We start from the raw sequence: 18,353 nt of genomic DNA, 5'->3' as shown, positions 1-18,353 counted from the left end.
CCTTCAACATCTCTTTATTGGGAGCGCCCTGGATGCACCCAGTCCTCAGTCCAGGGGAGGCTAAGGTGGCATGTAATTTGGGATTCAAAATAGAATTGTCCCTGTCGATAGGGCGTTGGTTTGTATTGGTCTTTTTATGCAGGTTCCATTTTAATATCTGTTCAATTTACTCTTACCCAGTTATAAATTCTGTGTATAGCAAAGTTATTTGAAGCTGAGAGACTGTTCTGCTGATCCATTTAATCCCATCTGTCCCTGGGGGTTTTGTGGGAAATAGTGCATGTGTGTTTAAAAATTTTTAAAATATAAAGATATATTTGCAAACAACAATTTGCATGGTATTCGGCAGCCATGCATATTTTATCATTGCTGTTTTCAGTAGGCTGCTTTTTATATATAATAGTCAAAATAATATATTTTGTACATTATAATCGATATGTAAAATGCACGTCATCCCCAAACAGAAGACTTTGTATTTAATCTGTATCCATTGAAATTTCTGTAGGTGTATGCCAGCCCAAAAAAATTAGCTTGCCCTTTTAATATTCTTCCTTGGAGTTTAACAGAAGAATTTACATTACATTTCAAGGTGACGGTGAAGCCAAATGGCAGCATGCCTCATGAGTTCACAAAATGGCATTGGCCTTCTTTAGAGATCAATCAATCGTATTGAGCGCTTACTGTGTGCGGAACACTGTACTAAGCACTTGAGATCACTGAAGGGAATGCTGACTGGGATGCACTGTAGTTTTCTTGATAAGAGGAGAAGGGAATGGGGGGGGGGTGTATGTGCAATTGCATTGATTAAGATTGTCTAGTGTGTGTCTTGCAAACTGGGCAAGAACGGAGGAGAAATATGAGGACATTGGTTCATTTCCTGCTCCTGGTCCAGTGGAGGCTCATCATCCCGAGAGAGGGTGGGATGTACTATTCTCTGATTAGTTTTTTTCTTCCTGCCTTAATTAGTGTAACTTTAATTTTATTTGATTTTTAAAGCACTAATCTTTAAAGTAACGTCACAAAACAGATGCATTTTAAATACCTGTACTTTGTTCAGTAAGAAATCAGTGTGGCCTAGTGGAAAGAGCATGAGCCTAGGGTCAGAGGACCTGGATTCTGATCCTGGCTCCACCGCTTACTGGCTGTATGACCTTGGGCAGGTCACTGAACTTGTCTGTGATTCAGTTCCCTCATCTGCAAAATGGGGATTTAATAACCGTTCTTCTTCCTGCTGTGAGCCCCATGTGGATCCTGATCATCTTGCATTCATTCATTCATTCAATCATATTTATTGAGCGCTTACTGTGTGCAGAGCACTGTATTAAGCGCTTGGGAAGTACAAGTTGGTGACATATAGAGACGGTCCCTACCCAACAACGGGCTTACAGTCTAGAAGGGGGAGACAGACAACAAAATAAAACATGTGGACGGGTGTCAAGTCGTCAGAATAGAATAAAAGCTAAATGCACATCACTAACAAAATAAATAGAATAGTAAATTCGTATACCCCAGGGTTTAGTACAGTGCTTGGTACATGGTAAGCGCTTAACATTATTATTATCTGTATTTTTTATTATTATTACTTCAGTAAATGACAGTGTATAGTATAAGCAGGAATGCAAGGAACAGGTGAAAAGTGGTGCTTTCAGAGAAATCATTATATTCCTTTAAAAAACTAACTTTAATCCATGTCTCCTGTTTTGGTGAAAGTTCACTTATGGCTTTGTAATTGCATGGCTGCAGCTTCAATGGCACATTTTAGATTTATTTTCTGGCTGCAGACCTGGAAGGCATTGGCCATCTCTAGAGATCATTGACAGGAGTGCACTGTAGCTTTTTTGAAAAGAGATGGGGAGTGGGGGGGCGGGGGGGGGGCGGGGTGTGTGTGTGTGTGTGTGTGTGTGTGTGTGTGTGTGTGTGTGTTAAGGCCCCGGTATCCTTAGAGTTTCACTGTTCCTTTTAGTGACTCTTTTTCTCTCTCTCTCTCTCAAAAAAATTCACACCCTGTCCTTTTCAACTCGAACAAAGGTCAAGATAACATGTAATTTTCAGGAGTTTTAACAGAGCTGAAAAACCTGTGTCAGTCCACACCAGGTTGTAGGCTGCTATTTCATTTGGATTTCATTGAGCCCCTTTGGCAGCTGGGAACTGTAAGAAAAAGGATTAGCCAAGTGTTTGTCTGACACACACTGATCCCAGCACCTGCTGATTGGATTGAAATAATCCTTTTACCCGCTACAAAACTCCATTATCACAGCATTAAGAGAGGGGGAGACAACACTATCCACTGCATCAAGGGGTGTATTAATTGAGGCAAATAAAGCACTAGTTGCCACTTAACACCTTGTGAGCTGAAAGAATTATATTACTTCATATCGGCTGTAAATTTTAGTTGTATCTGCTATGATACGAGGGTTAGTACTAACGTATCCGGCTTCTTAGAGGTCGTGGAGATTTTTCCCTTTGATTCTAACGACACCCCAATGAAATTATGTCTAAGAAGCAATCCCAGTACCCAATTGATTACAGTCATTTTTGTCTTTGTGCAATCCCCAGATAGAATAGTCTCATTAAGAGAGCCTTGAGGCGCGTTTATCAAGGTTCAATCAATCAATCAATCAATCTGTGGTATTTACTGAGCGCTTACCAATCAATCACTTATAGAGAAGCAGCATGGCTCAGTGGAAAGAGCCCGGGCTTTGGAGTCAGAGGTCACGGGTTCAAATCCCGGCTCCGCCAATTGCCTGCTCTGTGACCTTGGGCAAGTCACTTAACTTCTCTGTGCCTCAGTTCCCTCATCTGTAAAATGGGGGTTAAGACTGTGAGCCCCCTGTGGGATAACCTGATCACCTTGTAACCTCCCCAGCGCTTAGAACAGTGCTTTGCACATAGTAAGCGCTTAATAAATGCCATTATTATTATTATTATTACTATTGAGCACTTCCTACATGCAGAGCACTGTACTAAACTCTGGGAAAAGTACAGTACAACAGAATTTGCAGACATGTTCTCTGTCCATATTGAGCTTACAGTCTAGAGGGGGAAACTGACATTAATATAAGTAAATATAAATTTATTGTAAAAATAATTTTAAAATATGTACATAAGTGCTGTAGGGTACCTCGAAAATGGCCAGTTGCCCTAGATCCTCTCCTCAAGGCGGCTTATATGACATCCTCTCTGAGGAAGAAGAGGAACTTAGGTCAGTGGGAAGAGAAACAGGAGTCCTAATAATATTTCTTAAAGGGCTAAGAGAGGACTCAAGCATGAAGGTACTAGGCCCTGACTCCAGCGAAAGCGATACTGTTTTAATAAGGAAAGTATGAGTAATCGACCTAAAATGCCATTATCCTTCCCAAATATGATAAAATATTGATATGTATGAACAAATGCATTTAAAGTACTGAATTATGGTAATTATTTATCCTTTGGATTCTGTAGTGGAAATTTCAGGCAATGACTTCTATTTGGGGAGACTTAGGTGAAGTGCATTCCATTTCATTAGATAAGGGTTAATGTGCCCACATATGTGTGTGATAAAGCTGCAGCCCCTTCCAGGATTCGTGGTGATACTGTGAATTATTTAAGCCCAATTTAAGCAGTCTGATGTCACCTCGATATTAAAATTGCTCCTATTATTGCGGGTGAAACATTCAGAACGGCTTTGCTTTCTTGAAAACCGTTGCATTCTCGGAAAACAACTTGCCTGGAAACTCTTCTCCTGAGCCATTGAGTCTGTGGGAAATGGGGGGTTCAGTTCTAGAGGTCTCGGGCTTTGTAAAAATTACTAAAAAAACAATCCTTGAGACCAATATTTATGTACAAATCTGACTGTAGGACGTCTGTTACTGTCATCTCTCCCCCAACTTTTGATTTCTATCCACGAAGTTGTAAGCTTGTTATGGGCAGGAACGTGACTGCTAATTCTGTTGTACTGTGCCTCAGTTTCCTCCTCTGTAAAATGGGGATTAAGACTGTGAGTTCCATGTGGGACAGAGACTGTGTCCAATCCGATTACCTTGTATCTACCCCAGCTCTTAGTGCAGTAGCCTGGCATATAGTAAGCACTTAACAAATAACACAATTATTATTATTATCATCATCATTATTATTATATTGTCACTATACACTCCCAAGTGGTTAGTACAGTGCTCTGCACAAAGTAGGAGCTCAGTAAATACCATTGATTGATTAGGTTGTATATTCTTTGAGGGCAAGGATCTTGTCTAATAATAATAATAATAATGATGGCATTTATTAAGCACTTACTATGTGCAAAGCACTGTTCTAAGCGCTGGGGAGGTTACAAGGTGATCAGGTTGTCCCACGTGGGGTTTATGGTCTTCATCCCCATTTTACAGATGAGGTAACTGAGGCACAGAGAAGTTAAGTGACTTGCCCGGTCACACAGCTGACAAGTGGCAGAGCCGGGATTTGAACCCAAGGCCTCTAACTCCAAAGCCCATGCTCTTTCCACTGAGCCACACTGCTTCTCTTAGACTCTTGGTAGAGTCTACCAACTCTATTATAGTGTACTCGCCCAAGCACATAGAACAGTGGTTTGCTCACAGTAATTGTTTACTAAATGCCACTGATTTATTGATTCTCCATCACACCTCAACTTCCAACCTACCCCCTTTAGTACTCCTAGGTCTGGAGCAAACCAGGGAAATGCCAAACCCTCCTACCCCTCTGGACTCCAGCCCTGGTAGGGGAGGAGCTCCTGATCCCATTCCCCAGCTTCCTGGAGCGTGGAATGGGCTCCAGGGGAGGAGTCAGCTGAAGGCACGAAGGGTCATTCGGGCAAGCCCCAAACAAGATAGCAGTCCGATTGGCTGTTCGCATTCCTCTGCCTCCTCTTCCTCCCCACACCAGGCCCGGATCGGAGGGGTCAAGGTTGGTCCAGGTCCATAGGAGGTTGTTTGCCAGGTCATTTCCTGGCCTCCTCCAGTTCAGGTCATCCTCCTCCCCCAGGGTGACACCCAGGGCCATGGAGGCTCAAGCTTTGGGTCTGTCAGGACTTTGCAGGCAGGGGATACAAACTGCTGCTACTGGCAACACTGCAGGACAAGTCCTCCAGCTGCCTTCATGGGCAGACAGGCACTTGGTTAAGCCATTCCAGCCACCCGGGATGGGCACCAAAATATGATGCATTCTGTCTCTCTAAAAGGACAATTGGAACACTCTGCAGGGAGATAAAGTACCTGAAAGTGATTGATCAGTTGATTTTAAATTCCCTCCTTTTCATTTCTCCATCTTTCTCCTGGCTAACGCTTACCCCCGGGATTCTGTTTAATTGTCACATAAAACCAACACCGGCTTGGGCCTTGGTCCTACCTAGGACCAGCACTCGAGGCAGGAATCCTCTGACAGTACAGCCTGGGCTGCGACAGCAGGAAAGAATTTAGGTGTTGTTAAGAAAAACAAAACAAGTGCGATTTAGAGGCTAAGGGCTGCCTTCCCAAATTGGCGGCTAGGAGTGAATATGTGAGAAACAAAAGCAATAGAATGTATAATTGAATGCTGTTCTCCAAGCCTGTGACATCAGTCCCCCTCTCCTCTTAAAAGGGGTAAACCAGTGCCATTTAGCCTTCCGTAGTGTTTTTAAGGAAACTATACTATGAGGTTCATTTTGTTATTGCTTGAAATAAGTGGCTAAACTGTTCTTGGGCCTTTTCAGGCTTGGTCCTCCTCTGGAGGAACCTTTCTAAGAGATGATGACCTTCATTACCCAGAAAGCTGAAAAAAGAATAGCTGTAGAGAGGTGCATAGCAAGGGGAGATGATTCTACTGTAAAATAACTTTATTATAGAAATGGCATTGTATCAAAATATTAATAAAAAAATTAAGAGCAGATCCAGTTGTGAGGAAGAGGCACAGACAAGTCAGCAGCAAGCCTGCTAGTATTCTCAGTTCTCCTATAACACGGGTGTTTCATTCCTGACAAGCTCCTCATTCAGAGAAACCCGTGTTTATATTCACCCAATCAATCAATAGCTTGCATTGAGCATAGATTCTTCACAGAACACTCTACTAAACACATCGGAGAGTATAATAAGAATTTGTAGACACAACGTCTGCCCTCAATTTTATAATCCAGCAGTCAAGACTGTAATGTTACACTACATTTATACAACCAAGTGTATATACAGTATAGCATACAAACTAGCAAGGTAGTACATGTACCTTGGCTGACGCCATGAGCATGTGACCACCTGTTCTTTCTGATAGCTCACTGTTTTCTACCTAGATAGGCACACGTTGTCAGAAAAAGGTTTCCAAATTCACTGGAAGCGTTCTATCCAAGACATGCAATGAAAAGATGTATGATGCGAGAACCGAGTCTATTACTATGCAGTGAGTGAACATTTTATTTCCATTTAGATGTAATAAATTATGTCTTTAGATCACGTAATTATCAGTGAGGAAAATAATGGCACAAACCTAAATCTCACATTCAGTTCTTATTTTGAATTCCTTGCAATATAATTTAGAAATTCAAGGATACTTGCAGAACCATTTATTGAGTATTTAGCATTTATTAACTCCCCCCAAACTGGGTGCATACCACTGTATAGGAATTAAGATACTAAACACTGTCCCTTTCCTGGGTAATGACTGAGATTAGATGAAACCTGCCATGGCTTTTCATTTGAAGATTGCGCATGTTTTATTGAGGGGCATTTTCTGCTCTTGACGGCATGTCTGAAAAGAGCATTTACCCAAATCAGAGCCAGGAGCAAAAGTGGCCAGCTGGGAAACGTTTTTGCCTCCATTTTCCAGAGTGGGCATTAAAAACCATCTCCAATCGCTCCCTGCAAAAAGACAGTGAAACTGGAAGTGGTAATGAATGAATTCCCTTTGTTCACTTAAGGCAGGAGAAGTTGATCAATATTGACATCTGGTTTAAATGTTAGATAATGCAATATCAAAAACATGCTGTCCCCATGATTCTCTGTATCGGAATGACACTGTGAAGTACACCTCCATTTGTGACGGAGTTAATGACCATTCGGTGTGACAGGTTTTGTTACCAGGCAGCCAAACATTGAGGAGTATGTGATTTATGTTTTAAGATTCAAATCAGCCTGCCATTCAAAGTCTGGCTATATTTCTATAACACTAGACATCACATTGGAATGATTTTTCATTCATTCAATCGTATTTATTGAGCGCTTACTGGGTGCAGAGCACTGTACAGGATTTTTATTTAGAGAGAGGCCTAATGGAAAGAGCATGGAACGTGGGAGTCAGGAGACCTGAGTTAATAATAATAATAATAATTTTGGCATTTGTTAAGCGCTTACTACGTGCCAAGCACTGTTCTAAGTGCTGGGGAAGATACAAACTAATCAGGTTGTCCCACGTGGGGCTCACAGTCTTAATCCCCATTTTCCAGATGAGGTAACTGAGGCTCAGAGAAGTTAAATGACTTACCCAAAGTCACACAGCTGGTAAGTGGTGGAGCAGAGATTAGAACCCATGACCTCTGACTCCCAAGCCCGTGCTCTTTCCACTGAACCACGCTGCTTCTCTGTGACAGCATTATCCATACAGAGCTGCTGTAGCTCATGAGGGCAGGGAATGTCTGTTTATTGTTGTATTGTACTCTCCCAAGCAGTTAGTACAGTGCTTTACACACAGTAAGCACTCAGTACATACAATTGAATGAATGAATGCCTGTATTTCCTCATTTGTAAAATGGGCGAAAGGTACCTGTTGTCCTTACTTCTTAGACTCTGAGCCCTTTTAGAGTTGGGAACTGCTTCCAATCTCTTAGCACAGTGTAAATACTTAATAAGTATGACAATAATGGTAAAGGTGTGGCAGAGTAGCGTTTGGACGGAGGCACAGGCATGAATACACTAGTTCCTTTATCCTTTCTAATACAAAGGGGAGCAGAGGCATTTTCTTGTGGCTAGCTTGAATGATATGGTGTGAAATTCAGGTAGACAGTAGGAAGTTTTGGGAAAAAAAAATTGTGATATATGTTAAGGGCTTACTATGTGCCAAGCACTGTAACAAAGCACTGGAATATGATACAAGATAATCAGGATAACCCATTCCCTGTCCTAGATGGAGCTTACAGTCTAGGTAAAAGGGAAAATAATAATAATAATAATAATAATTAGCAACATGGTATAGTGAATACAGCACAGGATTGGGAATCAGAAGGACATGGGTTTTAATCCAGGCTCTGCCATTTGTCTGCTATGTGACCTTGGGCAAGTCACTTTACTTCTCTGGGCCTCACTTTCCTCATCTGTAAAATGAGGTTTGAGACCGTGAACCCCATGTAGGACAGGGACTGTGTCCAACCCGATTTGCTTGAATCCACCCCGCGCTTAGAACAGTGCTTCATTCATTCATTCATTCAATCGTATTTATTGAGCGCTTACTGTGTGCAGAGCACTGTACTAAGCGCTTGGGAAGTACAAGTTGGCAGCATATAGAGACAGTCTCTACCCAACAGCGGGGTCACAGTCTAGAAGGGGGAGACAGACAACAAAGCAAACGATATTAACAAAATAAAATAAATAGAATAAATATGTACAAGTAAAATAAATAGAGTAATAAATATGTACAAACATATATACTTATATACAGGTGCTGTGGGGAGGGGAAGGAGGTAAGGTGGGAGGTGGGGAAGGGGAGGAGGGGGAAAGGAAGAAGGGGGCTATGTGCTTGACACATAGTAAGCGCTTAACACATATCATTATTATTATTAAGTAGATACCTGAGAACAGGTATTGAATCCCTATTTTACATATAAGGAAACTGAGGCCCAGAGAAGTTAAATGACTTTCCCAAGGTCTCTCTCATAGCAGGCAAGTGGCAGATAAGAATCAGAACCCAGGGTTTCTGACTCATTCATTCATTCATTCAGTCATATTTATTGAGCTGCAGAGCACTGTATTAATTGCTTGGAAGAGTACAATAAAACAATAAACAGACACATTCAGGCCCATGCTCTTTCCACTAGGCCACACTGTTTCTCATTGAAATCAGTTTACATTGTCATCTTCTCTTGGTTATTTGGGCTAACTAATGAGGCCAGAAACAAAATGGGTAAATGGAGTCCTAATATTTCTTTCCTCACAGAATTGTCAGTTAAATCGCAACATTTTCCCCTTCACCAGTGCAAGGTGCCGACACACTGCAGCCACTGATGTGAGAAGTAGCATGGTCTAGTGGAAAGAACCCAGGCTTCAGAGTCAGAGAACCTGAGTTCTAAGCCTTACTCTGCCACCTGCCTGCTATGAGACCTGGGAAAGTCATTTAACTTCTCTGGGCCTCAGTTTCCTCATATGTAAAATAGAGATTAAATATATACCTTTTTTCTCTATCTCCCCATTAAACTGTATCCCTCATGAGGGATAAGGACTGTGTCCAATCTGCTGACATTGTATCAACTCTGGCCCATAATACAGTGCGTGGTATATAGTAAGAGCTTAATTAGCGCAATTATCATTATAGTCACAGGCAATGGGAGGAAGGCCCCAAACATTCAGCTGCTTGCTCGACTCCAGCTAGCCAACAGCTGGTGGCAACCCAGTCCACACTCATTGGAACCCAGGGTCTGAGCCCACTGTTGGGTAGAGACTGTCTCTATATGTTGCCAACTTGTACTTCCCAAGTGCTTAGCACGGTGCTCTGTACACAGTAAGTGCTCAATAAATACAATTGATTGATTGATTGATTGATTCCTAGAGCCACCCCAGGGGGACTCCCCGAGCGAGGGTTCTGGTCCAGAGCAGTCTCCCTGATGTTACTACTGCAGGCCCCCACCTGGACCTCCATCCCCATAAGCCCGGGAGCCCCAGTCCACCACACAATTTAGGACTCTCGCAGCTTGGCAGCGCTGCTGATGAGCCAGCCCACCCCTGCCACATCTCTCTGCAGTTGAGGAGGAGAAAGCAAAACAAGACAGTCCAATGGGCAGGTGAGCTGTGACGCCCCATCTTCAGAGACCTCCCCAAGGTCCCCGCCCTCTGCCCACCCCCATTGGAGGGACCAAGGTGCTAATGAGCAATGAAATAGCTGAAAGGCAGAAAGGAGAAGGAGGAAGCTGATAAGATAATAGAGATGATAAATAGAAACAAGTGCTCTGCAGCCCCAGCCTAGCTGCCTTTTTCAAGCTCCTGTTAACTGGAAAACATGGTTTGTGCACAGGGTGGAGCAGTTATTTTTCTGCAGGAATTCTGATTTCAATGAGAGCATATATGGCCATCCATTCAACAGATATGGCTTCTTGACAGGGAGTTTATCCCTCAGAGAATATGACTTCCTTTAGGCGTTTTACAGACATGTTCTGTACTTTGCTTATTTTCCCTGAATCCAACGGTTGTTTCTCTATTGGACAAATCATTACAAAAAAGTGAGGGTCATTGAATGGGATTGGGGCCTGGCTGTCATACTGAAAGCCAAATGTTTTTTGTTTTGTTTCGTTTTTATGGTGTTTGTTAAGTGCTTACTGTGTGCCAGGCACTGTTACTAAGTGCTGAGGTGAATATAACCTAATCAGGTTAGACACAGTCCCTTTGCCACATGGGGCTCACAGTCTTAATCCCCATTTTGCAGATGAGGTAACTGAGGCACAGAGAAGTTGAGTGACTTGCCCAAGGTCATTCAGGAGACAAGTGGAGGAGCCAGGATTAGAACTCAGGTACTTATGACTCCCTGGCCCGATAGGCCACTAGTGTGGCCCACTAGGCCACACTACGAGGACTATTGTTTCCTTATTTGGGCCTCCCATTGGTCACCAGAGAAAGACTCTTACCCAAGACCGTATTACAATGGGTCAGATTATTAGGGTCCATTTTTTCCATGGTACAAGCTGCTTAATACTTGGCACAAACAAGAGTGGTCAAGTAGGAAATAGGAAACAGGAAAGGGAGAAGTTCCTGGGGGACGACTTACCCAGTGACTGGTGTTTAACGTAAGTGGTCATCGAGCAATAAATTGCTTCCCATATGGAAGCCTCATTGCTCCAATATCCAGTCCTGCATTCACTCGGTCGTTTTGTTCATGAATTCTTTATGGCACACCTGAGAAATGGTCCAAAAGTCTATAATTGCAATTAGCAGAAACTGGGGCTGTGTAAAGGAACAGTATTTCTTAATTGACAAATTATGTTGCATTTGGCAGGTAGAATGAATCCTAGCATGCCTTAAAAACTTGAAGGAATTGCAATTTAGCAAGCTGTTTTTTTCCCCCTTTAGAAGATTCTCTTAAAGCTTTTGAAACCTTCTCCAAAAGGCACACGTAAAGGGCACGGTGGCCTTTCCTTCCTGAAATGCATTTTGACGTAGGAGGCTGACACGATGCTGATTAGATATGTAAAATATTTTGCAGTAAACAAAGTGCATTGGAATGACTTGTTCCGTGAAACCTTTTCCGCGATTCATTTGTACTGTAGTGTCTATAGGCTGATTGTTCCATCGGGAAAAGGAAAGTAAGAAACCTTGAAAGTGGGAACACGTTACTGTGGGGCCCTCCCCAAGCGCTTATTGGTGGAGGGGTGCCTCAGCCAAAGTCTGCCTTCCCTGATGACCACTTAAGCTCCCAGGTTCTGTTAACAAGCTCCCAGATTCTGTTAACGATCTCTCTAGCTGCAGTGTCCACCTTCTGTAGTTTGGATTCACAACATAGAAGCTCACTGTGGGCAGGGATCTTGTCTCCCAACTCTCTTATAGTCTATTCTCCCAAGCACTTAGTACTGTGCTCTGCACACAGTAAGCACTCAAGAAATACCATTGATTGATGAGTTTGCAAACTGTGAAGTTTCCAAACTGGGATTTGAAGCTTGTTTACTCAGGGAAGCTTTGTATGGTGAAAAACAGGAGAAAGGACACCCAGGGGCAGAAGACTTGGTTTCTATTCCCAGCTCCTCTCTGAGTGACCCAGAACAGATTCCTAATCCTCTTTTCACCCGAAATTTCTCCGATAACCAAAAGAAATCCCCAGTGAGGCGTAAGGCCTCACTCATATATTGCAAAATGTTACAAAATGCCCCAAGTTCTTGAGAGGAAGGTATTATGCACTTTACCTACACCAAGAGGAATTTATTCACCCTAGGAGATTTCCAATCACTCAATGACCTATTATTATTATGGAATTCAATTCAGACCTCTTATTGAATTGGATACTGGCTCTTATTTGTGCAGTCCTGAAGGCCCAGATAGAAAAATTGTCCTGACTTAGATGTTTTTCCATTTCAGTCTTATATGGAAGATCACTTGAAGAATAAGAACCGCCTGGAGAAGGAGTGGGAGGCGTTGTGTGCCTACCAAGCCGAACCCAATGCAGCCGTGGTGGCCCAGAAGGAAGAGAATGCCCAGAAGAATCGCTCTCCAAGTGTAGTAACATGTAGGTGCAATTTCAGCTCAGTGATCGAGCCTGTCTTGTGGCCCTGTGGTTTTTATTGGGTGAGAATGGGAGAATCGTGTGTGTTTGTGCACTGCCATTGTAAATGTGCTCTGATTCTTTTTTCTTTTCTAAAAAAATGACCTGCAGTGTGTTCCCCAGCTGGATTCTTACCATCTCCCAGTATTCACCTATTCTGCTAATGTAGTAGGACATTTGGATTATCAACTGGTGTTTTTATTTGTGCAAAGCCCAGATGTGCTCTACTAAATTTCAATGCTGCGAGTGCACAATAGCATGTAAATCAATACCCACTGCAGTTTCAGGTGAAGGAGCTGCCATAATAGCCATTTCAGAGCAATGAGTTTGCCTTGGCTTTAGGAGAGCAATTCCACATGCATCCCAAATCTTAACCCCAGCAATTTGCAAGTAGAGGTAGAGTGAGGCCATTCACCAAATATTTAACTCCCAGTGAATGAGCCCTTTATCATGGCTTGAAAAATCTACTGGAACTGGCTGTTTCTTAATGTTCGATAGATTATGAATGGCAGGCTAGAGAGTGATCAATATTGATAACTCCAAAAAAAAATCTCACTTCGTCTGAGAGAACCAACTTGGGAAGTGTTAGACAGGATTGTGTGAACCCAAACTCCAAATATTAGAATGAAGTGTGGTATATTTTCTTATTAGAGTTTCTCTCAGAGTTCTCAAAAGAACTCTGAAAAAGGAAAAGGGAAATATGGTTTTGTGAGCAAGTTGTGAAGTGCCTTTGCTTGAAAGCAGTGGGTAAACTAGAAAATGGAAGGAAAGGGGAACCAATTTTCCTTATGTCAAGTCAGTATGGTGGTCAGTCCAGTGAGAGCAAAAGGTTGAAAGATCACTGAAGAAGCAAAAAGACAAACAAACCTCACCAGCTGGCCAGCATAGGTGATAGCTGACTGATGTCCTCCTAGCTGACAAGCCAGCCTCTAAGTACCAGAATTCATGGGGCTCTCCCTGGCCCCAGGACCTCAGAGCCTGGGAGAAGAGGAACAGGAGGGAAGAACTGAGAGGGGGGCCCTGAGGGCTTTATTATTTGACTCTGATCCACCTGCCCAAGCCTATTGGCCCTTGCTGTTAGAGAAGTCACGAAGAATTTGACTGGGGTTTTAGTGGCATCTCACCCACATTCTTCCCTCCCTCCCTTCATTCTCCTTTCTTTATCTTTCATCCATAGTAGCACCATTTCCCCTTGGTTCTCCCTGCCCCAGGAATCTTAGCTGAAGGTAAATTCATTATCTGAGCTTGTTTTTAAAATGAGATCAAAAGATGCATCATGATGGATTCTTGAGTCTGACAAAGCTCTTAAGTGAGGTAAGGGTCAGGTTTGGACTGGGCAGCCTCTGGATAGATGGTTTGAGGGAGGTATGTCTGCTCTGTCTAGCCACTTCTATAGGTTCTTGATTCCCCATATCTGAATAACCACAACCCATGGGTCTGAGTTTGAGTTCCTACCCAGAAAACCAGACAATCTCATGCCTACCGACTCTGTTGTACTCTCCCAAGCACTCAGAACAGTGCATCACACACAGTAAGCGCTCAGTAAATACAGTTGATTGACATCCAGGATCAGGTTAATCCTCGCTCCCCTAAATCAGACTCAATCAACCAATCATATTTATTAAGCGCTTACTGTGTGCAGAGCACTGTGCTGAGTGCTTGGGAGAATACAACAGACACATTCCCTGCCCACAGTGAGCGTACAGTCTAGATAGGGAGACAATTATAAATAAATGAATTATGGATATGTGCATAAGTGCTATGGGGCTCGGGGATGAGGGTGAATAAAGGGAGTAAGTCAGGACAACGCAGAAGGGAGTGGGAGAAGAGGAAATTAGGGCTTAGTCAGGGAGGGCCTCGTAGAGGAGATAGATGTGCCTTCAGTAAGGCTTTGAAGGTTTGGAGAGTAATTGTCTGTAAGACATGAAGAGGAAGGGTATTCCAGGCCAGAGGCAGGATGTGGGTGAGATGTCGGTGGCATGATAGGAGAGATTCAGTGTGTAGGATGGCATTACAGGAATGATGTGTGCTGGCTGGGTTGTTGTAGGAGACCAGTGAGGTGAAGTAGGAGGAGGTAAGGTGACTGAGTGCTTGATGGTAAGGCGTTGCTGTTTGATGCGGAGTTAGAAGGGCAACACTAGAGGCTGTTGAGGAGTGGGGAAACATGGACTGAATGTTTTTGTAGAAAAATGATCTGGGCAGCAGAGTGAAGTATGCACTGGAGTCGGGAGAGACAGGAGGCAGGGAAGAGAGGATAAGTGCCTGGATTAGCGTGGTAGCAGTTTGGATGAAGAGGAAAGGGTGAATTTTAGTGATGTGAAAGTCAAACAGGCAGGATTTCAGCGATAGATTGAATATGTGGGTTGAATGAGGGATGAGTCAAGGATAATGCCAAGGTTAGGGGCTTGTGAGACAGGAAGGATACTGGTGCTGTACACAGTGATGGGTAAGACAGGGTTTGGGTGGGAAGTTCTGTTTTGGACATCTTAAGTTTAAGGTAATGGCAGGATATCAAAATAAAGATGTCTTGAAGGCAGGAGGAAATGTGAGACTGTAGAGAGGAATAGAGATGAAGGCTGGAGATGTAGATTTGGGAATCACCTGCATAGAGGTGGTAGTTGAATTCATGGGAGCAACTGGGGCAGTGGGTGTAGACGGAGAATAGAAGGGGACCCAGAACTGAACCTTGAGGGACCCCCCCCACAGTTAGGGGGTGGGAGGTAGAGGAGGAGCCCACTAAAGCGACTGAGAATGAGCGGCCAGAGAGATGAGGAGAACCAGGAGAGGACTGTATCAGTGAAGCTGAGGTTGAATAGTGTTTCCAGGAGAAGGAAGTGGTCGACAGTGTCGAGGACAGCTAAAAGAGGGAGAAGGATTAGGATGGAGCAGAGGCCTTTGGATTTGGCAAGAAGCATATCACTTGTGACCTTTGAGAGGGCAGTTTCAGTTGATGCATTACTACCAAGTAATTAATGTTAAATAAAAAATGTAATGTTAATTTCTCAACATATGCCAATATAGAGCAATGGAACAGTTTTACTTAAGTGCTTAGTATAGTGCTATGCATATAGTAAGTGCTCAATAAATACCATCAATTGATTTTACTCAAACCTCACCTCATCTCTGTTCCTAACAATGGCCCCTGCACTGGTCTAGGAAAAATATAGAGCAGATGGTTTACTCTGTAATGATCTTAGTAATGGTCAAGTTTCTTGACCCTCTATTAAAATCTGAGCGGATCCCTCAGAAGAGCTCCCAAAAGCAATATTTCTTTAAAAAAAAATGAAGCTTTTAAGTTTTTTTTCTGATAAAGCATATTCTAATCTTCTCTGAATGCTAGTCACATGTGCAGTTTGAAATGTTTTGCTTCACTTAGTTCTGAGCAACCCCCACCCCCACCCAAAAAAAACCTAATTTGTTTTTTTAATTGAAAACATGGATAACTAATAACTCAGAGGCAGCTGAGGGAGCTTTTCTAAAAGCCTCAGAGCAAGTTTCTCCTTTAGGTGAAGGCCACAGTTAGAGAGACACATTACACTGTGAGCTCTTTTTGTTCTGCTTGGCAGCTCCGCTTGTGCCTCTGTCCTTTGTTTGTTTCAGTGGCGGGTATTTCCGTTCAGTAATGACTGAGAACGCTGTCAGTTTGACAGAATGGCAGAAGAGGCTTCCCTGCAGGTATGTGGCAGGCAAACAGCCAGGCAGGCTCCTGCCTCAACAGCTCGCCAGCCTCAGAGTTGAGTTTCTTACGCTATCCATGGAGACGCCCAACAAAAGATGGCAGTTGTGAGGTTGGTGGGGGTGTGACATTAGCACTTTACTGTGCGGCCACCTAGGGGCTACTTAGACTTGAACCGCCTATCTAAAAATGCTGATTCTGACCCTCCAGCAAGTGAGAATTAACTTCTTTATGCCAGGGGTCCATTCGACTGCTTCAGTGCGATAGTAATAATACCAATGATAGTTGCGATATGGGTCAAGCGCTTACTGCCACCGCCAAGCATGTTTTAAATGCTGGGGTAGATACAGCATAATCTGATCAGACCAGAGTCCCCGACCCACATGGGGCTCACAATTTAAAGGGGAGGGAGAACAGGTTATAAAACCTCCATTTTTATAGATGAGGAAATGAAAGCACAGATAAGTAAAGCAACTTGCCCAAGGTCACACAGCACGGGGCAGAGCTGGGAGACCGCTGCTCTTTCCACTGCTACAGAGATCCACCAGTTCACCGCGTGGCATTTAAATACCATTATTTTGACCCAAGTTTCGACTCTGGATGTGGTCAGATTTGAAATTTTATTTCCACAAAATAAGACAGTAACTGCTTCAGTTCTTCAAGTTTTAAGTTTTCTCCTCGAACACAGGGCCACATGCTTCTTCAGTTGTTAAAACACACTAATTTCCTTGCCGGGGGAAAATAGGAGCTGTGATCATTGCTCTCCCAGCGCTTGGAACAGTGCTTTGCACATAGGAAGCGCTTAATAAATGCTATCATTATTATTATTATCGCAGAAAGTCAGTCATACATTCCAGCAAGGGTCCAGGCAGCCTGATGATTCATTCTTTCATCATGCAAAGACAACAAATGGCCAATCAATAACCCAAGCGCCATCTCTTGTCCAGAGCTGATATTAGTAAAAATAAGTGCTATTGGATTCTAAGAATTCAATTTATTTTGTCAAGTATGAATAGCTTCCATCAGGACAGTTTTCTTGTCATTTAAAGTGTTTTGGGCAGGAGGCAGGCAGGGACATAGCCACAGGCCAGAGACCTGCAAGAGTTGGCCATGGAGACATCCCGAGACTTGAACAGGCAGCATGATGTGTTCCTTGGCAACAGGGAAGTAACTTAGGAAAACTGTGTAAGCTCTGCTCAGTCTACTTGGTGTAAGCAATTACCCGATCAGAGAAGGACACAGGTACTTCATTCTTCTGCACAAGATGAGATACCCTGTTTTTCTATGATGATGAAATTTCTCTATACTCCTCTTCTACTCGCCTCCACCCGAAATCCAGAGTTCATCAAGTGGTGTTCTTATTGCCACTAGATCCCCAAATTTGTTAAGCCTTCCTTGAAATTTTCTACCAGATGACAGAAATCTCCTAAACCCCACTGAAAGCACAGTCTTGCTTTCTCTTTCCTGCTTATTCCTTACAAAGCTGTGTCCCCTTTTGTTGACTAGGGCCCGTCAGGAAGGCTTGCTTTCCAAAGCCTGGGGTCTCTCCAAGTGCCTCTTCACCACAGCAAGGAGGGCCACTGAACCACATTTAGTGTGTTTAAAGCAAGCACCTCCCGAAGCCAGGAAATTGCAAAGCTGTAATTCTTCTGCTCAATCCCCTCGCTCCCCACTCTTTGGTTAGTGACCCTGCTTATTGTGAAGCTCTCTCTGACAATTAGTAGGAGTCCCCTGTTTTTTGCCATCACAAGTGCCTAAAGTTGCCTGTGTTGAAAATATTTATAATGAGGCTGAGCTCCTGGGAGACCTGTTGGAGCAGCCAGAAATCCTGTTCTCCGATTCCAGCATTATATGGCGACTTGCATAATCCGGTCCCTCAGCATTCCTTTAGAAAAGGGTTTCTACGGCTAAGCAGAATGGAGGCTGGTGGCCCCGACATCACATTGTGTTTGAAGAGTGTGAATTTGCGGGGAATGGCTTTGGTGGGGCCAAGATGTTAGAGTGGGCCTTTACTTATTTCTTTCTCCCTGAGAATACTTCATTTTTCCTGGTTTCCCATTCCTCCTTGAGCATAATATACAGGAGAACAAAATCACTGCTTTCGTTATTTCTTTATCACTGTTCTTATTTTATCAGTCCCTTCTGTGCTGATGGAGTGATTTGATCACTGAGGTGACAATGTCACACAGAAACCATTTCATCCCCTCTGAATACATCTATCCTTTCTCCTTCCCCGTACACTCTTAAATGTAGAATAAAATGCATCATATGG

The 18,353-nt window shown here is 43.2% G+C and overlaps 1 protein-coding gene across 1 annotated transcript in view; it reads left to right on the top strand.

The window, feature by feature from the left end:
• The window catches only part of PTPRN2 (protein tyrosine phosphatase receptor type N2), a 661,085-nt gene that overhangs the window by 578,152 nt on the left and 64,580 nt on the right, over positions 1 to 18,353 (top strand). The window contains exon 14 of the mRNA XM_038755516.1: positions 12,222 to 12,369. Coding sequence (XP_038611444.1) covers positions 12,222 to 12,369 — 148 coding nt within the window. The remainder of the gene's footprint in view (positions 1 to 12,221; positions 12,370 to 18,353) is intronic.

Source organism: Tachyglossus aculeatus, chromosome 13, assembly GCF_015852505.1.
Source record: "Tachyglossus aculeatus isolate mTacAcu1 chromosome 13, mTacAcu1.pri, whole genome shotgun sequence".
In the NCBI taxonomy this organism is placed as follows: Eukaryota; Metazoa; Chordata; class Mammalia; order Monotremata; family Tachyglossidae; genus Tachyglossus; species Tachyglossus aculeatus.
This window is presented reverse-complemented; position numbering and strand designations above follow the sequence as displayed.